Source organism: Chamaea fasciata, unplaced genomic scaffold, assembly GCF_029207755.1.
Source record: "Chamaea fasciata isolate MVZ Bird 193981 ecotype frontalis unplaced genomic scaffold, bChaFas1.0.hap1 SCAF_10, whole genome shotgun sequence".
Lineage (NCBI taxonomy): Eukaryota > Metazoa > Chordata > Aves > Passeriformes > Sylviidae > Chamaea > Chamaea fasciata.
This window is the reverse complement of record NW_027094095.1, coordinates 28,746,383-28,772,646: the sequence shown is the minus strand read 5'-3', so window position 1 is coordinate 28,772,646 and position 26,264 is coordinate 28,746,383. Positions and strand designations below refer to the sequence as shown.

The following is a 26,264-nucleotide window of genomic DNA, read 5'->3' as shown; positions in this document are numbered from 1 at the left end:
CTCTCTGTCAGTTTGAAGCCATTCCCCCTTGTCCGGTCACTGAAAGTCCTTGTGCAAAGTCTTTTTCCATCTTTCTTGTAGGTTCCCTTCAGGTGCTGCTAGGCCACACTTAGGTCACTTGACAATTCAAAATACAGATATTCGTCAACTGTGAACACAAATGGAGAAGTAATTATTGCCTGTTTGTGTGAATTCATACTTACAGTCCCAGAAGCTTCTTGCTTTTTCCCTTTGCTGTGCTAGACAATGAACTTTGGTAGGAGTCAGGTGGTTGAGTTTGGTGTAATAAAGCAAAAGTCCATTTCCAGCAGGGTGAATTCCTTTGAGCAGTTTTCCCAATACTTAACAGCCAAGGGAACAAGGGCTGAGTGTTGAAAAAAATAGCAGTGAATAAAGATCCTGGCAAAGAGACTTTTTGTTCTTGTTGGCATTAGGAGGGTTTGCTTTGCTTTGCTCTGAAGTGCCCTTCAGAGGCTGGAAGGGCACAATGTACAGGTCACCTCTTGTGGCTGAACAAATCTCAAAGGGACCTGGAAAAGTTGGTGCAAAATTCACATCCTTGAAGAAGGTCAATGTAAGGTATCACTCCAAACTTTACTTCAAAGTATAGCATAAGTTAGGTATAGTGCTGTTATTTTATTGAAAATGAACGAGAAGGTGAGTTCCACTTCAGCCTCACTTGAAATATTGAGAAAATGATCCTGAAATGAAACAAAAAACCAGAGCTGAATCAAGATATTTCTGTGAAGGACAGGAGATGAACAAGATTCCTTCAACTTACTGTGCTGCTTCAAAACATGCTGAGCTGTCCAGGATGCGAAATGTTTAATTCCATAACCTTTCCTTCCAATTAGAAGACACAGATTCTGATTGTGAGGAATTTGCATTTCAATATGAAACGTGGTGCCTGACATTGCTTTTACCTTCTCCCTGGCGATGCTCCTGACTGCACGCTTCTCCTTTTTCCTTCAGTGTGATGATTGCACCACCGCACTTTAGTAATCATTTAACAGCTCTAATTACAGAATACTGTGATCCCAACTGTGTACTTTGTCCTCTTTGCGTTCTTAGTCTCCGTGTCTTTGGTGTCGGGAGGATCACAAAAGAGCCGTTCTTCTGCTTTGCAAAAATAAATTCCAAAGGCCCTGCTTGGGTAACGTACAGATCTCCATTTTCTCGTGGCTTTGGAGTTAATTTTAGCCATGGAGGGGTTGGTTGGCCTGCTGTTGTTTTACATCAGTCACGCCGGTGTAACTTCTCTGACACTAATGCAGATACACCAGCGCAAAATTGGTGTTACTCCAGCTCCATTAAAATCAATGGAGTTCCGCCAATATGAGGCAAATGCAAGGCTATTGATTTTGTGCTGGTGTGACTTTATTGACTGGGGTGGAGGTGAGGCAGTTTCTGCTGGTGGGGCTCGGGTCACAGCCAAGCTGTGCCTGTGCCTGGAGTACTTGTGACTTTGGTTTCTTGTGTGTTCCTGCACAGCGTTATCAGAAATTCCTTCTCTTTTCTGCTCCAGGGTCAGCAGTGTGGGAAATCTGAGAGTAGTGAAGTCTTGGAGTAATGCAATTCATCGGGGAAAACGCATTAGGTAATTCAGTTTCACTTGGCAATCTCTAGTCCCATCTGAATGATTTCCTCTGTTATCTGCTAATGTGGTATCAGAGGAATGATGGGGAGTTTTTAAGCCTGCTCCTTTTTGATGTGATACCCTGCTAAAGCTTACAAAAGCACTCTGAGTGGAGTTTTGAGTCAGAAAGTGCACTTAAAGGAGCCGTGAGTGCAGTATCTACACCCCCAGCACACTGGGATTGTTCCTGGTTTTCAGCTCTCTGTGCTGGAGTTGCATTCCCTGCTCCATGGGCAGAGGAGATGTAGTTTTTCCTGAATTCAAATGCCATACTTTTAGTATTTCAAAAGTCCTTTAAAGCAAGTCCATGTCTTCTATGTTGCCTTTGTTGGATGAATGCTGCCCTGTATAATATAAAATGGAAACTGGAATATTAAAATGAAATGTTAGTAATTTGCCATTAAAAATGTTGATGAAATCAATTCATTCCTTTGAAAAGCTTCTTTTTAATCCGGTCAGCATTTTCTGTGAGTGGAAAATTCACAGCACTTCTGGTGAATAATTGGTGGAGTGGAGTGCAGTATTCACCACGACATGGAGTGATTTCCAGGAGGAATTTCAGTAATTATTCCTGCCGTCATTGGAATACTAATAAAAATCTTACTTTAGAAATATACTGTAGGTCAGTTTTTTTGCCAAGATGCTCTTGATGGTGGATCAAGTGCTATTTATCCCAACTGAGGAACTGGGTAACATGCTTAAAAGATGCACTAGAGGCAGAAAAATGAAGCATAGTTTAAACCACAATGAACTTAATAAAATGTGTTATTGGCCTAAGTTATATGTAGGATTTTGTTTTAAAAAAAAAAAAAAGGAAGATAACTCCTTCTTGTTTTCAGGAGATAAGAGAAATATTTTATGAGTACAGTCAACTACAGTAACTAAATACAAAGGGAAATTTAATGCTGTGGTTTGAGTACTAAGTAGTTTTCAGATACTGGAAGAATTAAAAAGTGTTACTTGGGAAGTGTTGTTCTGGATGACATAGTACAGAAAGCTGAATAAAGGACATAAAACTCCTTCCTTTATCATAATATGCATAGAAAATCAGGATTGGAGGGAAGTACATGCTCATTTTAGAGCAAACCAAACTTAGTTTGTGATGTGGGGGCAATTGGGAGTCTTACCAAGCTGTGTCATTTAGGGAGTGAGTGGGAGGTGAAGGGTGCTGGCTTCCAGGGCAGGGTTTGTAGGGGAATAAATGTTTGTGTAGTATCTCAGTTTGTGCACGTGAACCGTAAATTTCCTTTCACCTTTACGGGCTGCAGAAATACCAGTAAAGAAATGGCAGGAAAAGGCCGAGCTTGGCATGGAGTGCCATAGGAGAGAGTCCTTGGGCTTTGTCGCTGGAACCAGTGCATTTTGCTGTTCTGGGGCCAAGCAGCAGAACTGGAGGAGAGGGACAGACCTATGAACAATCCAACAGAGGTTGTTTCCTGTGGCAGGACAGCCAGAATTTGAGTGCATGGTCTGGCTTAGATTTTCCTGTTAAACACTTCACGGAATTTGCTGTAATGAAGTGTCACTGACAGATCTTCGGTTTGCTTTTGTTTTCTCCTCATTTTCTCCTCTCTGTCAGTGCCTTAAGATCTCTTTTACCTTGGCTTCCTCCTTTTCTGGTTCTTCCTTGCAGGCCTTGTTGACTGCAGTGTATCAGTGGGTTTTGGATGAGTCCCTTGGGTTCCCGTTCGGAATTAGTGCAGTGCCTGCTGTGACAGGCGAATCCTCTGATGTTTGCCAGCCCTGACCATTGGGGAAATGAGCTGATGAGTACAAAACAGTGTGAGCAGCACCAGAGGATTTCCTGGCCCCTCTCCCTGAAGGGTACAAAGAGCACTGGTGGCAAGGATGGGTTTTCCATCGTATGTGTGTGTGGTCCCACTGCTGTTCTCTGTTTTGGGCTTCGAGGGCAGGTGGGGAATGGATGAGTAACATTTTCTCCCTGGATTGCAGACCCTTACACTTGAACTGGTTTTAGTTTTCCAGGACCACAGCACTTTTCACTTCAATTTTACCCTTTTAGGATGTTTGGGCTTTGTTTAACACTTGTAAAACCACGGACATCAACATGATTATGTTGGTTGCTTTGGAGGAGAAAAAATTAATTACCAGACTCCGGAGGCATAAAAGCAAGAGCTGAGGATGGGAGCATGACTTTTGTTTTGTCAAACCAATGTTTGGGAGGTACCATCCTCTTGTCAAATCCCACTTTGGGGCTGTGGAGAACTTAAATACCTAAAAATGCCAGGGCTTAGTTACAAATCCTTTCTAAGACTGCTTTTCTTTTATATAAGCAGATGGAAACTGGTTTCAGGGGAGGGAACTTCTTAAGTTTTGAAGTCCTGAAGAAAATTAATTAATTCATGTATTTGAAAGCCAGAGGGGAAGTATTGTGATCATCTTGTCTCTGACCTCCTTCATAACTTGGGCCAGGGGAAGTCTCCTAATAACCCCAACATGAGCTCACTGAAGCGTGGTTGAAAAGACAAATGATTTGACAGAAATTGTTGTTTCACAGGCATGTGGGGGAGGCGAGCGGAGCTTGGGACTAATTTCCCCCTGCATAAAGGGTCCAACCAATGTTAATCCTAACTGCAAAGTGAATTTACAGAAATGTTTCTTTGCTGAGGCTTTAGGTTTTGTGCTGGCATAGGAGTAATAGAGAACGAAGGCTTAAGAACTTCTCCTGGAATTAAGAGCCAGTTAATTCCAGAATGCGCTGATTGTGTTCCTGCTGTAGCCACTTAACAAGGCCACAGAAAATGTCAGTATTTTGTTAAAATGAAGGGCTCAGAATCCTCTTTAGGAAAAGCTGAGGCATGCACATAACATTGCAATAGCTGGAGCAGTAACAAGGCGCTCAAGGAGATTGTTAGAGTGGATGGATACGTGTAAGATGATGGAATCTTTTTTTTTTTTGGAAATGCAGCTAACAAAATTTTGTCTTTCGAGCGGCGAGAGAAATGTGGCAGAACTGATCAAAGCAAATAGCATCTCATTGATAAAACACATGCTGCAGTACTTCCCACAGTTGGGAGGCTGTGGTATTTAACAACGGTGACCTAGATTGGAGGAGACAATGAAAGCTGTTGCGGTGAGGAGCAGATTGACTGCCATTCTCATCTGGGTAATAAACGGCTGAAATATGGACAGTGCATGAAAGTTTACTAATGTGGCTTACATAACGACCTACACTTTCGGAGGAATTGTCTCTGTAGCAAATTCAGTTTGAACTATAGCTGGTGTCTGACAGATGTTTATGTGCTGCTTTACAAAGATACCTATTACTTTATTCAAGGATCTATGAGCCTGCGAGAGTATGACCTGATTAGGTTTGAAAGTAAATCAATATGTGAACCTGTCCAAAAACAGACATGCATTTATTTTAAAAAATATTACTCAGTGGGGTAGCCTCGAGGGGATATAGCTTTTCTGGAGAGTTTCAAATGAGATAGCAGTCATATGTTGTTACTTTAAAATATTCAGTGCCATTCAGATGCTACTATTTCAGCTGTCCTGTTGGAAATAGCTGACAACAGGAGATGACATTCCTGATGCTTTGTAGCCACAATGGTCTTCTAAGACATTAAAACTTGCTTAACTACGGACCCCGGGGGTATTTGGTATTTATTTTTAATTTATTTTTTTAATATGTGGATCTATTATAAATATTTCCCTTTTGTGAAGTGGCTCGTGTTAGTGCTCCTTGTAGAGTTATGCAGTTAACCTTTAGGTAAATATAAATCCAAATTCTCGAAAAATAAACTGTCAGTCCAGCTGTGACTCGAGAGATGCTTTAAGTAAGTGCCATTGAGCTGTAAAGGCTGATGCATCCCCACTGTGCTGTAAAACTAAATATTATTAAATTGGGTTGCAGGCAGGGGGAGGGGAAGGAGCTGGGGGTTGTGAGGGACATCTGTTCTGCACAGAGCTCCTCTCCCTGCTCGTGGGGGGATTTGAAGCGTGAGTGAGGAGAGTGAGGGCGTTCCCCCCAGCCCTGCTCCCAGCAGCTGTGCTTGGGGAGAGGCATCTCCCTGGCCACGGACCTGGCCAGAGAGCATCCTGGAAGCCTCATTCTGGGGCTGTTACTCCTTTTGCCTCTCTGACCAGCCTTCCTTTGCTTTGTCCTTTCCTACTCTTTTCTCAGCTGATAGGATTCATCGAGATGCCGTTGGTTTATTCAGGTCTGTTGTTACTCCAAGCAGGTTTATTCAGCAAGCACTGCAACTTCAATTTGTGCCTTGCTTTAGTTTTTTTTCCTCCTTTTTTCTCTTTTTGCCATGCGGCGCTTATTCAGATTCCACAGAGGGGGGAACAGGGAATTTTGTATTTCAAAATCAGTTCAGCAGATTTTGAAAAGCTATCTTTGAATATTCTATAATACACAGACAGATTTGAAGAGCTTATTAAAGAAAGCCCCTGACACACTTCAGCAATATTAAATCACTTCAGACGGTGCATGGCAGTGTAATGTTACTGAAGCATTTTAAAATGTTAAAAGAGCCTGGATTTGAAAGTACTGGTGGCTTCACAGCCCTTACTGTGAAAAGTGATTTAAAGTGTCAAAATTATTCCAGTGTTTGCAGCCTGTTACTTTCTTAAATGACAAAGATGGGACATTAGTAAATAACTCTCACTGCAGTTAATCTCTGCCCATCTAACCAGCTGATATGCTGGGTTAATATCTTTATTAAATGCTTATTTAATAAGTGGGCAGCTGTTCCGACAGGCCAGATGGACTTCTCTATAATTGTGCTAATAATGAGAACTTTCTCACAAAAAGAAAGGGCAGTAAGAAGATGCATTTGGTGAGGGAACATCCTGACAAATGGCTTTGGGACAGTCTGGTCCTCTGCCCTCGACAGACTGGCTCAAGTAAGTGGTTCATCCCTCAAAGCAGGAAGGACCAGCAGTGAGAACTGGGGCAATGGGTTCTTTTTTGCTTAGGTGTTTATTCTTTGCGTATTCTTTGCCTCCAGAGCCCTGACATCCCCAGTCCTGCCTCTCTCATCCTGCTCCAGCACATTCCTGCTGTGGGTTCACAGCTGGGGCATTTTTGTCCCCAGCAAATACACATTGTGTAAAGTTGTAGCTTTCTCCCTAAATGTTATCTCTCTAAATGTTATCTTTTTTGCACCTATCCCATTTATATTTCAAGGGTTTAATTAACTATTTTCAGAGATCTTTGCAAGAAAGATTACTAGATGGGTGTTAAAATTACAGCTTTGTTTGCGTGGAGACAGAGTCTTTTATACTAGAAACATTATCGTAAGCAAGAGGAGTGGCAAAGTTCGATGTTCTCAGCATGAGCAATGAATAAATTTTTCATTTGTCTTTGTTCAAGTAAGAGAATGAAAGCACTGAAAGAGAATTGGAGGAGTACAAATCTGTACTTGCTATCTGGCAATATGGAATTGGTGCATTTAAGAACTGAGTCCTTGCAGATTTTTTTGCTTTTGGTGACATTTCTGGCTACTTCCTCCATTGTGGTCTTTGTCCTCCAGCTGCTGGTCCAGAGGTGCTGGTCTTCTGTACACCTGAGCAGTGTCTCTAGGCTGTGAGGGCATCTCAGATATGCCAAAACATCTCAAATACAGATGTTTGAGGTGGTCACAGATAACTGTGTTTAAGCATTTAAAATCGTGGACACTTGGCTCAGTAGACGGAGAACTTCATATGTTTCCTCCTTGCAATTGTTTGGCTTTTTTATTTTCCTTTCATGTTTTAAAACCAGAAGATGACTGTTCTGTTCCTTTTTGTTTCCTTCCTTCACAGCACTCGAAAGGAGTGAATGAGATGAACTGTTTGGGTTATAGTATCTGAAAGGCTAAATTATTCTCTTGGAGAGACGTTCTAAATGAGCCTGACCGAGATCCTGGATCTGTGTGAAGAGGACTAAGGATATAGGATGTCAACTGAGACAGAACTTCAAGTGGCTGTTAAAACCAGCACAAAGAAAGACTCCAAAAAGAAAGGTAGTGACTCATTTCTCTTTATTTGTGTGTGTTTTGTGCTTTAATCAGCTCCTACATCAGCCACCTTTGGCACATCTGTGGCTCTTCTGTTATCTTCGTGCTCAGTGAAAGTGGGATTTGTTAAGCTCAGTGGAAGTCTGGTACAGAAATACAGGGTTTGATTATCCGACCTAAAAAATACATCCTTTTGAAAGGTATCTGAAATATGAGAGAAACTTGAGTATTATTTATGGTTCACAAAGAGGAATGTTGAGTTTTTAAAATTACTCAGCAAAAGATCACTTTTCTTTTTCTCTGTTGATAAATACATTTTCTTCTAATGACTTTTTTTCTGCTTTGTTTTGAACTAAGCAGAGCTCAAATGCATTTTCTGTTCTTGGAGTCTGAATTTTACTGACACTTTGTGAAGTTAAGAGAACTCAGTAGCAATCTGTGGAGAGATTCATTGTAATCTGGTATATAGAAACATAAAACTCAAAATTAAGGAGAAGGTATGGAGAAATGCATGGTTGGATTAGTTCTTATTTGTATTTACAGTTTTGCCTCAGACTTTAGAGCAGTTCTTTGGAGTGATAAGCGTGAGAAATGGGACCCTATGAATTTGGTGCTTGTGCTTGCTTAAAGGTTTTTAGTAGGGATTTTTCTCCTTATATTTTTATTAGTATTTTTATTGCTCTTGGTTTTAAATACTGATAAACTTGGAGCCCAAGACCTTGAATTCTAGTGGTAGTTCTTGTTCTGTGTAGCCGTATTTGGTAATTTTTATAAACCTACACGTGAAATCACGATTGAAAACAGATTTAATAGGAATTACTCAAATAAAAAAGTAAAACAAAAAAAAATTAATACTTAATACTCAACACAGCAAGATTTGAATTTTCATGTGAGCTCTGGAGTTTGTCATTCTGTTTCTCTCTGTGGATGTGTAATTTAGCCATTTACTTCCGAGGGTTTTTTCCATTTTTCTAAGAGAAAAAAAATCCCATCTTTGCTTCTATATGTATAACGTCAATTTTACTCATAGTTAACTTGAAATCCTGGGCAGCAATACCATTTACTGCAACAATTCCACCAAAACATTTACTAAGGCCTTGTGTTCCCTTTGGCTTTTGTATCAGAAATCTTTATCCTAGAGTTCGTAAAAGACAGAGCAATTAAAAAATTTCAAGTGTTTGTTCAGAAGATGGTTTAAAAACCTTATGACTGCTCTAGGCCTACACTCACAAATCAAAAATGATTCATTTAAGATTAAAAAGCTACAGTTTGGAAAGGCAAGAAAAGGGGAACTTTGATGTAAATGAGAATGTGATCTAAGATGTTTAAGGCAAATAAAGTAGTTTGGTTGTAAGATCATTTAGGTTTTGGGGCCAGGCAGGAAATTAAAAAATGTCATTTCTTGGCAATATGGATAGCATCTTTTTGATGTGTGTCTCCTATGTTATTTCTTCTGCTGGAGGCTGAAACTTTTGAAACCAGCAAACAACTCTTCTAGGAACTTAACATTTAAGTTAACAAAATAATCAGCATCCAACTTGTAATAACATTTTCATAAATCACAGTATGTGAACACTTCTCTGCCCAAAATCTGATTCCATCCCCCAAACGGAAATTCTGAGAATTACCTTCAGTGCTGGGGGGGGGGGGTATAAAATATGTTGTGTGGCAGTGATGTGAGCATCTGGGGAGCTGGAAGGGACGGGGAATGGCAGTGGCACATCCCCAGGATTATTCTGGTGCAGTCTGAGTGCATCGGATCCCCTCGGGGCTGGAGCAGTGAATGCTTCGGGCAGACAAGGTACACAATGCACACACTGTTTGCTATTCAAATCCCACAGAACCGGAGTCAAAAGAAACTTGCTGTGCTCATTTACTTCTCACTGAGTTGTATGCACTTCCCCTGTGTTCAACAAAGGAGCCCTCCTCTCTATAGTGGGAGTGATGGACACGTGAAAAACAGGGAATTTTTTTTCTCCCTTTTTTTTCCCCAAGTTCATTAACTGCGAGCAGTGGCAGGTAGCAAGTGCTAACATGAAGTTTCTAATGTTGCTAATCAATGAGTTTGATTATGCAATGGAACTAAGTATTCCCAAGAAATTAGTCTTTGCTGTATAAACAGAAATTTCAGCTCTAGTGTTTTTCCAGTGCGTTGTTACACTTCTGGAAGAGCCGTGCATCCTCCTCCCTCCAGAGCAGGGACAGGCCTCTTGTGCTGTATTATCCAGTGTTTTGGTAGTTCTCCTGGCTTCTGCAGCTCACTGCACTGCTTGGAATGTCTGGCCCACATTTGTATCCCACTCTGGAGGTCTGGGGTGACTAAAAGGGGATGAGGATTAGTGTGGAGTTGGAGCACAGGACTGGATTCTTTCCTGATCTCAGCCCAAATCTTCTGCGTAGAGTCAGCTAAATCTTTAGTTCTTTTCATCTGCATAAGCATCCAGTAAGGTAGTGCTTCTTATTTGGAGTGTTGAAATAAAACAAAGCTTAATTCCTAGGATTTGTAAGGTGTATGGATATAAAACAGTATAAAGTGTCAGATAAATGTGTAAATCTTGTTATTGATGTACAGTGGCCAAGAAGAAAGGAATGACTTGTACATTTGTGGTAACAGTGCCTACCTTGAGTTAAAGCCTCTGTGATGTCATTAGTTAACTATTTAATAACCTGGACAGGTTAGAAACAAAGTCCAGGAGAAGTCTAATGATATTTAGTGAGTGTGAATGCAAAGTTTTGCTGCTGGGATGGCCTAACTCCCTGCCAGAGGGGTGGAATGTGTGGTTGAAGGTCCTTTAGGATTTCACATCACTGCTTTTAGGCTCTGTTGCATAGACTGCTAACTCTTGGGTGACAGGGAAATAGTTTGATTTGTGCTGCAGATGGGGCAAATGACAATGCTCCTGCAAAGGTTTTACCAAATATTTCTTTGATGTGCTGCGCACACAAAGAAAACTTTCTGTAGTGACATGCAAAGCAGTTCCCTTTGAAACACTTCTCTTTAGGCATGGTGTTTTCACAGCCATGAGCTCTCTGGTCACAGCCGGCTCTGCAGTGTCTCCGCTGTCATCTGAGCTGGTTTGTGGGGCAGTGTCCTGTTCCAGCACTGAAGGGTCGTCACTGCAGTTAGGGCAAGATCTTACATACAAAACCCTCTCAGAAGCTGCTGTTTGCACAGAATCACAGCTGAGGAGCTCTGATGTTCTGTGGCTAAGTTCAATATTTACACGATGGTATCAGACTGTAATTTTGTGTGTCAACATTTCACCCTGGATAACCTTAAAAGCAGGCTATTGAAAAGTCAGGTACACATTTTGCCTTTTATTCAGTCCATATTGATCTGATGGATCCAGGGTTGAGTGGGCTCTAGAAATGCTTCCTGGTGATACTCCTGGCAGAGGGGTTGGAATTTTAACTGACCTGAAAATATTGTTATAGGAACGGAGGTGAGCCAGGCACCTCCCTTCCTCTCCAGGGTGTCACTTTTTCCTCCCTGGGCTGTGAAGCTCCTTGTCCCTTGAGGACCAGTGTTTCACTCTGACCTCCAGAGCCCTCATTCCTACACTTGATTCCATTTTACAGGCTTACAGTGCACTAGGTGTTATTAGAGGAGATTATATTTCTGCCATCCCCCACCTCCAGCCCAAATCTTCATGCCACTCGTCCTGATATCTGCTGGTAACTTCATTGTAATTATCTTTTTTGAGAACTTGCTCACATTTGAAAAGATATCCTGGAGAGGTTTCATGTTGCTCTCTAAGTGGAAATTGTGAGAAATTCTCAGGAGATTTAGAAAGCTCAATTTGAGGACTTTTTTTGGTGATGCAATTTTTTTTTTTGTTAAGTTTGCCAAAAGTCATGTGTTCTTTAAGAAGCGTTTAGAGAATTAATGATATAACTGATGCTCTTAAATGCTGATTTTATTTTGTTTGTTTATGTCATCTGGTTCATTAAGAAGTGAATAAAAATTGTGTGTTTGTATCGTTCAGGATAGGAAATTAGAATTTTTTATTAGCCAGGGTTGTTAGTGACATAAACCATGTTTGTCTTGTAGTACATGGGGGAAAAGCCTTGTTGTAAGTGTATATAGATTATTGAATCAAATTGAAAACATTTACTTGAGCCTATCGGAATTAAAATTGATTTAGAAACATCTCTGGGGGAAATGTGTTGCATTGATGTTGAATTCACACTGATAACTGCCTGGAAAATCCCTTCTTGCAAAATTAGCTGAACAGAAAAATTGAAATGGAAGGTCAATAAAGAAGTGAGCCAGGCTACCAAATTTCAGTGCGGATCTGTGTCTGCTTGAGGTAGGCCAGGGCACTTTCCTAGAGATTTAATATCTTCCTCTCGCACTTAAATTCTGTAATTTTTCTATTTGAAGCTTGGGGCTTGTTCTGCAATTCCATCTCTCATCGTCTCCCCCATCCTAAGCCTCCTGAGTCAGTTTTCAAAAATGACAGGGACTTGTAAAAAAAATGGAAGCAAATTCCCAGAGGAGCTTGGGCGCGTTGACACTGGGCATGGTGATGGTTGATGCTCAGGTCCCTTGGGTGAGCTTCCCTTGTTTATTGGATTTCCAGAGCGCGTGGGAAGCACGCGGCATCCTGGAGCAGCTCTCAGAGCAGGCAGGGCGCCAAGCCGGGGATTGCTGCACCCAGCCAGTAGCAATGGGACATTCAGAGAGGGTGGGACGTGCTCTGCTGGAGCTGGAGGTCTTCTCCTCACCCGGAGCTGGGCGCTGTGTCCTGGCTGGATGGATATCCAGGTGCCCAAGCCGTGCTCCAGGAGGGAGAGTGAGAGCGGGCTCCGCGTGGGGGGCTGGTTCATGCCGGGTGAGGAGTTTGCTCCGCGGGGCTTTGCGTGGCAGGGTTGCCTTGGAGGTGGGAGATCTGAGTCTGATCCTCTTGGGATCACCATGGCAAAAAGCTTAATTGTCCCATTTTATCTCTCCTGACTGCTGATTAAAGGGAAAGCAGCGGCTGCGGGACCGTTCGCGTGCAGATTGGGCCTGTGGCAGTCACATCTATTTCCTGGGTCTTTTAAGCACTAATGAGAGGCTGGGGTCTGTCTTAACTATCTAAAAGAAAACTTTTGCATCCCCAGGAGCAAAACTCTAGTCAGACTAAGATCAAACAGCAGCTACCTAGTTAGTTTAAAAGCCTTTGGGGATAGGAAGCCTTTAAAACGAGGTTGTGTTTTGTCATTGTCAGTTTTCATCATAGGTGCCTAATGCTACCCCAGTCCTGTTTTGGGCTTCTTAGACCTCATTTAAATCCAGTCTTTGCACTAATCATTGCTCAACTCGAGAGTGGAATGGAGGTTTCTGATGGATGTAAAAGTTAAAATTTTGCTGACGCACAGAAATCTTGGCATGGTTTTGGCAGCTGTGTTTCCATGTTGGAACTTCAGTTTAAATTAATGAGTGCTATGGACAGTGATGGTGGATTTCTTTTTTAATGAAGTAACCTTTTCTTTAAAACTTTGTGATCAACTGCCGACAATTAGAGCATCATCACCCTAGTGAGGCATTTCAAGATGTCACATTGGTATAGGTTCATTTATTTTTCTGATTATGTAGATAAGATTTCATGGAATCCAGCAAAATTTGAATTTCATCTAAAGACTAATGGACAGAGGAGCTTCTTTCATTGACTGGGAGTGGATTTGCTTTGTTTCCTTGCAGTAACTATGAGTTTTTCAATAATTTATAGATCAAGTAACAGCAACATTAATTGATACACTAATTGTGTCCACATGCCTGCCTTTAACAAATCTCTTTTGTGAAATGATTACTGACAATATTAATTGCACGCCTTTTGTGAGTTGATATAAGTTATGAATTCATTCTCAAGTTGAAAGGGGGTGGGAAAATCATTAATTTTGACATTGTGTAGCTATAATTAACAAGGGTTATCCAATAACCTATCATCAATTAGAGAGCTCATGAATTCTGTTTTAAATACCACGTACCAAAGGGGGCCTGTGGTTATTAATTGCTGGATTCTTTGGGGGTGATGGATGTTGTCTCTTGTTGCAGATACGATGTTTACTGTTGTTTTTAATTGAGGGAAATCTGCCTAAACTGAGGTTGGGGCTGGTGTTACTTTGCTGCTCCTCAGCAGAGCAATCAATAATCTGTTGAATATTAAGAACAGAGCTTCTCGAGAGCTTCTGTTACAATTTCTCAATGTTTTAGCAGTCAGGAAAGCATTTCAGTTTAAAGCAGTAAGCAGGAGCTCAATGCATTGCAATTTCCTGGGGGGATTTGAGTCATGGAAGAGTCCATAAACGCAGGTGGGTGTTGCTGTGCTCCAGGGCTGGCTCTGCACTGGGGGAGCTGCTGTGAGCATCACCTGTGCATCCAGTTCAGCCTGTGCTGTACCTTGTTTCTGGCTTCATCCTCTTATGCTCTAAAACTACCTCTGAGATTTGATTGAAATACAGAGAAATCGGGGCTGGGGCTGATAAGGAAGTAGAACTTCTAAACAGGCAAAACAATTAATTTTCAGCGAAACTTTTTCTCTGCTTGCAGTCATTGAAAAGACCCTCAGCAAAATTGCAGAATTCGTATTGGAACTTCCGTAAATGGAGGGTTTTGTTTCGAGAGTTCAGGGAAGAAAATTCTATCATGTAATGAATAACTGAGCAGGAGTGACCTAATTCATCCAGATTAGTAGCTAAAATACCTCCAGAGGTTTGGATTAGTAGAAGTTTCCTAATATGGCTCACAGAGAAATATTCTACAGGGACAAGTATGTTGGTGATGATAATGTTTTTGTAGCGTTCTTCATCCAAAGATATTTTCTTGCCTAATAAATATTGATGAATAACATTTCTGTCAGCATGTTGCACTACGTGCATTTGAGCATTTGTAGTTTTCTGAAACATTTTGCCTTTTCCATCAACATTATTATTACTTGCAGAATTTCCCATAAAATGCAATAAAGTGTTGCTCACTGTATAATACAGATTAGAGCTATCAGCTGTGTTGATAACTGCTCTCATTTTGCTGAAGGGATGTCAAAGACAAGTAAATTTGGAATATTAGCTTGATCTCAGTATTAAATTGCTCACTAATTTTCCCTGAAATAAGCAGATAACACTTAGCATTGGTGTCCACATTATTGCAGTGTATACTTTTTCATATTACCAGGGAAAATTCCTCCAATCTCATATAATTTTATGTAATTTATGGAAAATCGTGAGCTTTCTTGACCTATGTACATATAGGGGAAATGTAAATTGCTTTCAAAGGTGGTTAGATCCTTGCATCAAAAGCCAGTGCTGCTCTTTCCAAAGATTACAGCACAAATCAAGGCAGAGCTTGGTATGTAATCCAAGGATCCTGTTTCTTGTTTTGTGCTTTAACCAGCACATTTCACTCTCTCAGTGTTGACATCACAGTAATTTCATTAATCAGCTTGTGAAGAAAAAAACTGTGGAGGAATGTACAAGTTAACAGACATGTGCAGGGCTTGCTTTTTATGTTTAAGTGGCCTGAATCAGAAATGTTTATTGAGATATATATATATATAGATAGATAGATCACAAAAACTTTAGTTGAAAAATAATTGTCTCCTTAATCTTCAATGTCACAGAACACTGACCACTTCTGGTTAAGAAAAACTTGCCCACAGAATTGGTAGCGTTTTGAAATACTATGACAGAAATTATAAGCCCTCCATTCATGCCTTGTGGTACATTCCTCTGCAAGAGCTTGAAGAAATATGTAGGGAATTTGGCCAAGTAATAGGCTCAGATTTCCTGTGATAAATATGTCAGGGCAGACATTCACTGTGCTCCTCGAGAGTAAAGAAAAGATGTGGCTGTGATGCTCATGCATGATTCTCTGTATAGGATCAATATGGACGTTATTGGTCCTCCAGAATAAAGGTAATATATTATATATACATAAAATGGATTTGGGTTGTCCAGTGATGGAGTGGATGTTCCTTGTGAGTCCCTTCCACCTCAGCTTCGTCTGTGATTCTGTGAATATGCTGAAGCATAACATTTCTCTTGAAAGTGAATTAGAGATAAACATGTGCTCAGAAATAACGACATCCTATTTGTATTATTTTTATCTAAACGTTGTCATGTATTATAGCTGGTTGTTGGGAAAAGGATGGGGAAAAGAGCATTTCTCTGCTTCTGCATTTGCTTGGTTTTGCATATGTGACAAAATTTAGTTTGCTTAACCAAGTAATGTGTTTGTGGGGATCTTTTGTATGAAAAGGAAAGGGATGTACTTTAATGCTCATTGCCATCTTTCCTTCTGCTTGCAACAATAGTGGGGACAGAGTTGATATCCCAGTATTGAACTAAACCTGAGAGTTACCAAAGGCCATCTTCAGTCTGGTTCGGGCTGTAAAACCTCGTGTGGAGATGCTCAACCTCTTAAGATGTTTCTGCGTTGAGCCTCTCCCCAGAGCCTCTCTCCACAGATGAGCATCGGTGGGGTTGAAATCACTTCTGATTTAGACACCATGTTTATCTTGTTCTCACTGCCCAGGCTGAAACACCAAACCCAGTTATCACTTATTTGCAAGCAGGTGAGTTTACCCCCTTTATTTACTCCAGTATTGGCTTTTCCCAATTCCTTTTCTTTCTGCAGTTGTGCGGTGCAGGAGGAAAGTTGCCAACGCAATATCCATTATTATTCTGACAAGAACAGAGTAGCTTTCACTTCCATTTCCCAGAGACAGCATTACTCATTGCTGCAAAACAGCATTAAAAACAGGAGAAGGAGAGCAAATTGTCATTTGGCTGCCGAGTCCCCAAACTGCCTTTCCTTGCTCCAAGTAGGTAAGTTTGAAGTAGAGGTGGGAATGATGCGTGGTCTCTCTTTGTGATGGAAGCAAACAAGCTGTTGCTCCATCAACACAAAAGTCATTAGGAGGAAGCAAAGAAAATGGCCTGATGGTGTTTCCAGCATCTTCCATTGGAGATAACTCTAGTGGGCTCCAGGGTTTGGGGAGATTTTTCCTCTCCCAGATCGTCCTGGCAGTGGTTTAGTGGCCACAGGATATCCTGCAAAGTTGTCCAAAAGCACAGACAGCTCCAGCCTTGACTTCTAAATATTAACATTTCACAGCAGATTCTTCTACAAGTGACAGGAGCAGCAGCTTCCTCTGGAGCCAACTTTAGTGTCTACCCTGCTTTAACCATCAGCAAATGCTGAATGGCTAATCTGTGATCTATAATTACACCTCTTACGCTCCTAGTTTAGTTGGAGGGAGAATTGTGTAGTGAAAAGGATGATTCAGGGAGTGAAATGAAATTAAGCGCAGTCTTTTGAGGTTAGCTATTAATTTCATTTTAAATATAAAATTGCCTTGAAAGTAATAAGAGGGTAATATTCACACGTCACAATAATGGGCTGATAACTAGGTGGGAGGCAAAAACACCAGTAGTAGTTGGAGGAACCAATCTCTTTTTTTGCAGCCTTGTGTTGCCTGCGTAAGTTTTAAATTGAATTCAAATGTCCAAAGTCACATAAAGTGAATTAAATGCACCAGGGAAATTGGGTGTACTCTGTACTCAGGCATGGCTTAGGTTTAATATTGACATGGTTACGTAGTGTGTTCAGTGTTTGCTGTATTTACTAGTGTAGGATGCTTATGGTTTATTGCTCCTTTTTTAAAAAAATGTACCTATCTGAAATGTCTCTTTAAAAATTGTGTTACCAGTGAAATTGGCTGTGGGAGAACACAGCCTCTGCAGTGGTGAGCATGTCAGAAGGATGGCAGTGCTCGAGAGACACTGGAGATCAAAATGAAAGCTACCTACAGAATTCTTTATCTCTCTTGCCTATTTTCTTTCCCTGTGCTAGACTATAACTAAAGCAATACATTATATCTGTGCGTCTGTTTAATTGCATTAAAGAAATGCCGGGGCTCTAAGGTTAAGCACTAAAATTCTAAGGAAGCAGAGCCTCAAAGTTGCCTGTGTAAGGCTCATTTAACATCCCTTCAGGATACACATTTTCATACAGTTTTTAATGAGCTGAGCTCATCTTGCTGTTTCCTGGAGACCTTTGTCCTGCTCAGTGAATGGAAGGACAGTGGTCAGGGAATGTGCTCCATTTGGGGCTGCACTCAGGATGGAGCTGCCTGCTTTGTTGGCATGACACCCCAGCCTGAAAGTGAATATGTGGCTGTTGATGGGATCTAAATCTAAATCCCTTACATCTTAGAAAAATTCTTTTCAGATATATCTCTGAAATAAGTTTAAAAGGAATAGTGTGAATGACTGGACATCAGTGCAGGCCCTCAGAGGAGCAGGATTTTGGGAGGGATTATTCTGACATAGGAAAAAATGAGGAGAGACTGAGAGTTGGTTGAGATATGAATGCTTAACATGATGTCGGGGTTAGAGCAGAGGGGGATGAACAATCTGTAATGACACTGGGGTTTATTAGAGATTATCTAACTAATTTGATGGAAAGGCCCTTACATCGAAGCTCATCTCCATGTGCATGTGAGGTCCAGGATAATGCTAATTAATAATAATTCTTTTTAGGCCAAGTCGTTCCCTAGAAGACAAGTGTAGGTGGCCCCACTCAGTGCTAGACATTTACTTCAGTGAAACAAACACTTATTTTTGGGTGTTCAAAAATTGCTTGAAAGAAGTCCTACCCACCTAAGAGCTCACTTTAATGCTAATTTCTAGGTTCATGTCTGGGTTTTTTTAATGCAGACATATTTGAGGAGAGCAACAAGGATCCTGGAAGCAAAGAATCTTTATTGTGTTTAAAAACTTTTAGGATCTTATCTTAATTTCACTATTCATTCATCTTAAATTATCTCACAACCATTTTCCGGAACATGGTCATTTAAGCAAATAAAGATAAAGTAAATATATATTTCATGTATTTAAAAGCCTAGTAAACTCTTTCCAGTAATTTCTTAATTCAGTAATTCCACATATTCTATTCAATGCATAAACTGATGGTGTACTGAAAAGATTATGAAGATAAAGAGGAGGTTTGGGTTGGTTTTTTTTTTAAATCTTTTGGTGGAACCAATTATTTGGGGTTAAATGTCCACAGAGCAGTCAGATTTGGATGGATTGGATTTTTAGTACGTGGAATTATTGTGTGTTGATACAAAATACTTTTGTGTCTTCGTATTAAACTCCTCTGTTTCTAAGACAAAATATAATTACAAAAAAAAAAGGATTTTGAGGGGAGATTTGTGTCCTTTTGGTAATGAAGCAATCAATGCAAATGTAAAGGTGCAGTAAGCACCTCTATAAACACACTATGGAACATGTAATTCCTGTTGCCTGTTAAGATTGACAAATAAAGGTGTCACTTGTAACAATTAACCTGATACTTGCTACTGGAGTCCAGTTTTGTAGTAAAATGTTCACAACGGAGGAAATAGGAAGCCTTGAAGTTGTGAAAAGTAACTTGTTTTTCACCATTCACTCACAGTTCAGCTTTCAGGGAGGTTCTATCGACATTTAATCTGGTTTTGAGTATTTCATAATGAGGAAGCTCATTGGGAACTGTTGGCCATCACAAGAGTGAGAAAGTCAGAGCTACACCTGTGAGTGAAGTTTTCTAAGAGGACTTTTATGTTTTATTAAATGTGTGCAGTGAAAATGAGATGTTGTTTTCCACTGCTGGATTGCAGGGGAGTGTTCTGGTTAGAGAGTGAGGTGGGGGAAAAGACACCAAAGGTGCCATTTCTTCATGTGTTTTATCAGGAATGTGAAGTCATCTTCAGAAATGTAACTTGAAGCTGGTGTGAGTTCTCTGACCATCACATGAACTCTGTGGAGGCAGCCTTACATATTCTGTGTTTTCTTCTTGCTCTGTTCCACACAGGCTGTCTCCAGCAGATAACTCTAAACTATTACAACATCATCTTTTGTTAATGCCCCATAACCTCTGCAGGCCAGATTTTGTCGTTTCTGTCATTTCACACTAATTATATCCAAACACAAGCTGATTTACTTTTTTCTCTCAAAGCAGATGATGTTTGGAGGAGGCTGAATTCTCTAAGGTTAGTAATGAAGTTTTCATTTGAAGTAACCCAGTTCAAAGGGGGAAAATTTCCCCTTTAGGTTTAGAGCAAAGGTTCTAAAAGCCTGAGATGTGAAAATAAAGAGGCACTAGCTATAAATACCTTTCAAATTATGTCTCTTTAGACTTGCTGAAATGTGTGGTTAAGCTTCTTTCTAACTGCTTTAAAATATTCAAGGTTATTGGCCTGCATTAAACTCAAAACCCTTAAGATAACATTTTTTAAACCAAGTTATTCAGAACTGACAAGCGGAAAGATTTAAAAATGGGGGTCTTTGAGGAAAAAAACCCCCAGACTTGAAAGAAGAAACTGGGTGTTTCCTCCCGAAAAAATATTTTTAATATTTTCACACTCAAAAGTGAATTATCTTAATTAGTAAGTGTACAGCACAAGCAGTTCCCTCTTGCCAGTGCTGTTTATATAATCTAAGCATCCCTGGAATATGGGTATTTAGTCAGCCAGACTCTCATGTCTAGAAAACATTAATATGCTTATGCTGCTATGACCAAGGCAGAATATTCCAAGTGCATCACCTCTGAAAGTTCCTTTGCCAGCATTTGGTGCAGGGTCTTCATTTGATCTGCTGTGTGTGATGGGCTTTGAGGTCTGAGATTTCATGATCAATATGTTCCTATTCATCAGAATTTCATCTACTTAGATACATTAATTTACACATTTACTCATCTCAAGCCTAACAGTGAGTAGTATTAAGTGGATGCTAAGTCAAAATTGTTGAGGGAAACACTTTCATTTCATGAAAATTTCAGCTTTGAGTCTGGAATTCAGCCATTAGATGCAAGAGTCTGGAGTGCAGCTGGAAGAGCCTTGGCCCAGTGAATGCACAGCTGGGCCAGTGCTTGCATTGGCAGTGGTGGAATTCCTCCAAACGATGGTGTTTCACACGCCAGTTTAGGAAGGGAGCTGGATCACTCCAAGGGCAGTGAATCCCAACACTCATTGTATGAAACTGAAGCACTGCATTCATTGTGTGATTGGGGGTGGCTCTTTGAGCTCCCTTTTAAAACAAAACAACTCTGAAGTGGTGTTAGAGATGGGAAGATTGTGTAAAAAGCATTGAATCACTCTGAGTATCTTGAGCCATTGCATCCTGCAGGATTTTATTTCGGGTGTCAGGCAGAGGTGTGGCTAAAGCTTCATATGACCCTTCTTTAATGTACTTAACCTTTGTACCAGAGGCATTTTTATTCATTTGCTGTCTAAGTACAGCAGGAGATTGGAGCAGCATTGCCAACCTCTGCAAATGCTGTAATCATGGTATTAACCTACTTCAGAGCCCCGGGAGCACGCTCACTTTGTGAGGGAAGCAAGAATGTTTTCATCACTCTGGGTTCACTGGCAGGTTTTGAAACCAAATTCTGTTCCTGTTTTGTGTCTCAGAGTGGAAATGAGTGTTCTGTCTTCCATTCTGCTTAGAGGAATGAGAGTTTCTTGTACATTTTCTGTGCCTCCGTGGGAAGGTTTGTCTTATTTCTGCCGTGCATAGACACAGAGGTTTTTCCTAGAACACGGAGTGTTGTTTTAGGCAAAGGAATGAATGACTTGACATACCCCAAAGTCATTTGCCGGTCAGCTTTGGGTTTCCAGCTTACAGCAGCTTGTAGTTATTATTACAAGCAGAGCCCTTTCAGCATTTTAGGCACAAGGAGTGAGTGTGAAAGACACTGCTCATGTGCACTGTGAACGATTTTCATTTTAGAATGGAATCTTTTCCATTCTGAAATGAAAATTCTAAAGATTCCATTCTAATACCAACCTGATTCTTTTGTTAGAGGCCCACACACAGAAATTCAAGAATGGTCAGGTTTGTAGCCAGCTGTCCATAACCTGATGCTTCTTTCCTGCTCTTAACCTCCTGCAACTGAAACTTCCAGATTTCCTAGAATGATTTTGGGGGTACTGCTGTCTGTGTGAAAAGCCTTGTGAACTTGTGAGTGTGTTTAGAGGAAGTCACGCAGAGCAACTGTGCCAATAAAAGATGAGTTGACCTGAAAACGGAGCCTTCAAGGAAGCAAGAGTAGGAAAGGAGAAGGAATTGTTGCTATTTGTAATTACTTTTCACTTGCTATCATACCTGGACCAGCCCCTGACAGAACTCAGTGCGTGGTCACGGCCCTGCATCTCCACCATGCCTTAAAAAGAGTAAAAGTTGGCATCCTGTTTCTGATTGTTTCTAGACAGACAATCTCTGCTCTCCTTCCAGTTAATTTTCTGTGAAAAGAAGCAACAGCCAGCTTTCTGCTTCTAACTGCACTCATAATAATAGCAAGTTGGCAGCAACGGTGAAGGAAGGGAAAATTCACGCCTTTGCAGCTAAACATTTTGTTCTGAACTGTATTTTAATTACAAAATGTCACTTGGTGATAAATGAAGCTTTCTTCTTCTAGCTGGTTTCAATTAAGTTTTGCTTTAAAAAGGAAGAATAGGTTTTAATAAGGCTCAAAATACATAAAAATATTTCATTTTGACTTCGGTAGAACAAAGAGGATTTTAATATTGAATCAATAACTTGAAGTTATCTTGGCTGTGGGCCTTGGTTTCTTGCTCTCCAGGTTGCTCCTTCTACTGGCCAGGGTCACCCCTGGCTCCACTGGGTGTTTTTTACCTTTCCAGATGCTGAATTGCTGCATCCCAGATGCTGGCAGAAAAAGTCAAACCAACCTTGCTCTCAGGGTTTCTCTAAGCTTAGAGATTTTATGGAATTAGGCACACAAACGTGGACTCACTTCATGATTAAGGATTTTGACTTTAAGGAAGAAGCTGTTTCCCGTAAGGAAAGATGTGGAGAATAAAACATCTTCCTGTAAAATCACAACTCCAGTTGGACTTTTGACGTAGTGGATTCATCAGAGGACAAGTGTACAGGATATATTCTGTCTGGCTCTTCTCTGATGTGTGGTGTCATTCATTAAGCTCCAGGGTGAAGATTCTTCAGGGAGATTTTGTGTAATCAAGAAACCTACCACAAAATTTTCACACTCTAGTGGGAAATTATCAGGAGAGGATTACTTTTTAGTTTGCTAGAGCTGCCCCTCTCAAAAGAAATTTGCTGGGGACTCTGCTTTGGAACTGGGGCAAAAGGTCTGCTCGTTCAGTGGGGTGGGCTCAGCTCTCAGTTGTGTCAAAATAAATCAGTGCAGACAGATTTCCCAGAAGTCACCAAACCAAGACAATATTTTAAATTCTAGTTTTTGTTAGCTGAAACCAGTGTGGAAATGTCTTTTCCTAGAATTTGCACTTTGAAATGATGTATTCACACACTTCCATTAGTGTGTGAGTGGTCTGGTGACCTAGCTGCGGGCAGGGGACATGGCAGTGATTTGAGGGAATTCGTGGCCCAGCTGCCTGTCCATGGCACAACATTTAGATAAAGAAAATTAGAAAAATCTAGCACTATCCTCAAGATGAAGGTTTGGGGGTTTTCCCCCACTCAGCTAAACAAGAAACCCACAAAACATTGCAGTGTGGACAAAGCTGCAGATGGGCTAAAAGCTGTAAATTCCAGTTACTGCTGGGGTCTGGGCAGTGCATCAGCCACATCCAGGCTCTTAACGGAGCACTCGGTGGACGGAATGTGATTTTCTCTTAAAGATGCCTGAAATAAAGCTGGCTCTCTAAGAAGAAGAGATTTTAAATATCTTGTCATTGTGAAGGGATTTTGGTCCCCCGGCTGTAAAGAATAAACATATGTGACTCCAGGTCTGCTGCTTACAGGGTCGGGAAGGATTCTTGGAGGGAAATAAATTAATGTCAGTGATTTCTCTGGTTATCTTTCAAATGTGAATAAATGCACCTTTCGATGCGAGGTGTCTCTAGATTTCAGAATGGTCAACACAATGCGGTTTATAGACGTGGCAGTTTAATGCTGTGAAAATCTTCTGGCAGTAAAACAGATGTGGCAAAGCCCTTGTTGGACGGGCTTTGGAAGAGGAGCAGGTAAGGATGTAACGCCCAAGTTGCTGCTAAGCACACAGGCACTTGATTTTCTTTGTTAGTTAAAAAGGCAGAGTGGCTGTGGAATGTGAGGAAATCCGAATTTCTCTAACATTTTTGTTTTCACAGAAATAGAAGGAAATTTCTGCTGAGGAGAAAGGAAAAGCTGCTTCAGAAACCCAACTGCTGTTAGAGCTGGAGCTGTGTAAATACTTCTTGCCCTGAGCTGGTGCAGGTTCTTCACTGTCCTGTTAGGTGACCATATTCACAAAAAGAAACCTTTGTTCCTCTCCGTTTGGACCCATTTCCCCCCCCTCAATCTCTGATAAAGATGTACATCTTGCTGTAGACACGTGCAAGGCTGTAAATATTTCCATCTCCCGCAGGTAAAATATGCAGCGCGACACAATTAAAATACAGAAATATTCACCGTGTTCCTTAAGCAGTTTTGCCTGCTTTTCATTTGGCAGCACATTGTCAGGACGTTCCTAATGAATCCAGCCTGCAGCAGAAGCTGCTCTCTTTCCAGTTTTCCCTTTATGAGTTAACAAAGAGAGAAAAGTAGGGAAAGTGTGTCAGTGGCATCGGGGAAAATGACAGGCAGCTTCAGGGGCAGGTGTTGGATCTGCACAGCTCCGGAGGTGCCAGTGGGCCTCCAAACCCACTTTGGACTCTGCTTGTAGGAAATTGAGAATTCTGCCCAAGGCAGATGAAAAGGAAATTTGGGATTGAACGACTTCCGTCAAATAACTTTGGCAGAAAATGCCTTTTTTAACTTTTTTTTTTTTTGCCTTTAAGTCCCAAAAGGCGCACACAGAAATCACGTCAGCCTTGTTTGCTGAGGTTTCTTTTTAATTTTTCTTCCACTTTTTTTTCAGCTGTGTGGCAGATTTAGGCTATATCATGCTTGAGTTTTAAGGAAGTTCTGACAGTTTCATAATTCTGACTTGTCTCCCTTTGAGCAATGCTGTGATGCTGAATCGAATTAGCCATAGTAACTGGTCTGTAATTTCAGGTATTTCCTTAAACTATTTACAAATATTCTTGCAGCAAATCAAGTACTTTTACTGGTGCATTTCTCCTAAACTGAGTGATCGCCTTGAAAACATCTGCTTAAATTTGTCACTTCACGCTGAACATCCCCTGCATGTTGAGAATCCTTTGTAGTCTAAATACACCCAAACGGGAATTTTTTCACCAGTATTGGAGCTCTAATCACACCACACCTTGGTTTTCTTCAACTCCTTTTATAATCTCAACCTGAATCAAATTTTTTCCTTTTCAAGTTGGATTTAGTGGGATATTCCTGAAAAATCTGTGTTCTTCCTCACTTCCCCATCAAAACTTACAGCCCAGAAGTAACTTTGGGAGTGTGGGGATTGCAATGTTTGCAAATGCACAGGCAGAAGATTTCTCTAATACAGCTGTTAGGCTTTATGGATTTACCTTCATAAATAATTAACCATGACCCTAAATTAAAAACTGTTTAGATTTTTCTTTTCCTTAGGTGGGCTGAAACACGTTACTTCAAGTAAATTGTCTTTCAGTGTCTTCCCAATTTAATTTGTCTCACTTTATTCCTGCTCTTTAGCATCATTATAGTCTTTTCTTCCATTTCTGCCTAAATATAATGTTTCTGCAGTGCTTTTCCAGAGGCTGCAGGTGAAGAGCAGCACCAGCAGTGCAGAGTAGAAGGTGATGGTGCATAAGCAGTGCCACAAAGATGAGAGACAGAGCAGAGCAGTTAATGGAAAAGAGCCAGAGCTTAACTTTTATGAATTACATGAAGAAGCATTTTGTAATCTTGAAACAAAGCTTCATATGGTTATTGAAGTCACAGCCTAACCACTGGTTGGTCACCAGTCATGCTGGTGTATTTGTGTAAAGCATGGGAATATATTGTTTTCCTGCAGTGTCAGGAGCCTCACTGAACTGCAGCATCTTTTTTGATTTGCCTTGTCTTTATCTTTTTTTGGGCCTCCCCTTGCTGGGATTTTCTCCCTAATTGGTTCTGGGAGGTGTTGCTAGAAAAGTGCAAGGACTGCTTCTCTGGCTGCATCCGAGAAGCCTTCTACAAACCTGGCTTGCCCTCCATGGCCTCAGATATTTCTTCCTTTATTATATCCCTCTCAATCTCACTCACACTTCCATCCTTGCTAACAGTAGTCTGAGATTTGCCTGAGGAAAAGTTTCTCTGTGCATATTCTTCCGTAACAGACTTTCCGTGAAGGTTTCTAGAATTAACCAGTCAGGGAAATAAGCATTCTTTTGCTGTCGTGGAGTTGGAAATAACCTGAGAGAAAGATCCTCACAGTGGTTTCTGGAACTTGGATTTAGGATAATTTTCAGGCATTGATTGCTTTACAAAGAGGGTTTATTGCAGCTTGAGGGGTGGCTTTAGTCTTGCCTCACCTTTGCACGTGGTCTAGGAAACCAAAGGAAGGTTTGGAGCTGTTTAATAATGCTGGACTCTGTCAGTGGCTCCGTATTTGTGTGGTTATGGAGCTCCAGTGCATCCACGAATATAGATAATTTGGATCCGATGTAGAAAGGAGAATTAATGACTAAAAGTCTGCAGAGGGTTGAGAGCTGTCTGTGCCGAGTGCTCCTGTTACTCACACAATGCTGAGTTACTGTTGCCATCAGGTGTGTTGACACTGAATAGAAATCCAC

General features: G+C 40.8%; 1 protein-coding gene across 21 annotated transcripts in view; it reads left to right on the top strand.

Annotated features, from left to right (window-relative positions):
* DAB1 (DAB adaptor protein 1) overlaps positions 1–26,264 on the top strand; it is a 414,806-nt gene that overhangs the window by 301,802 nt on the left and 86,740 nt on the right. For 9 of the 21 annotated variants that reach the window (XM_066192894.1, XM_066192892.1, XM_066192903.1 and 6 more), the window contains one exon: positions 7,412–7,611. The exons of 11 other annotated variants lie outside the window; for them this stretch is intronic. In XM_066192894.1, the coding sequence (XP_066048991.1) occupies positions 7,545–7,611 (67 nt within the window). In that variant the 5' untranslated portion in view covers positions 7,412–7,544. Of the gene's footprint in view, positions 1–1,573; positions 1,598–7,411; positions 7,612–26,264 lie in introns of those variants that run through there. One more of the 21 variants, XM_066192896.1, reaches the window with a different exon arrangement.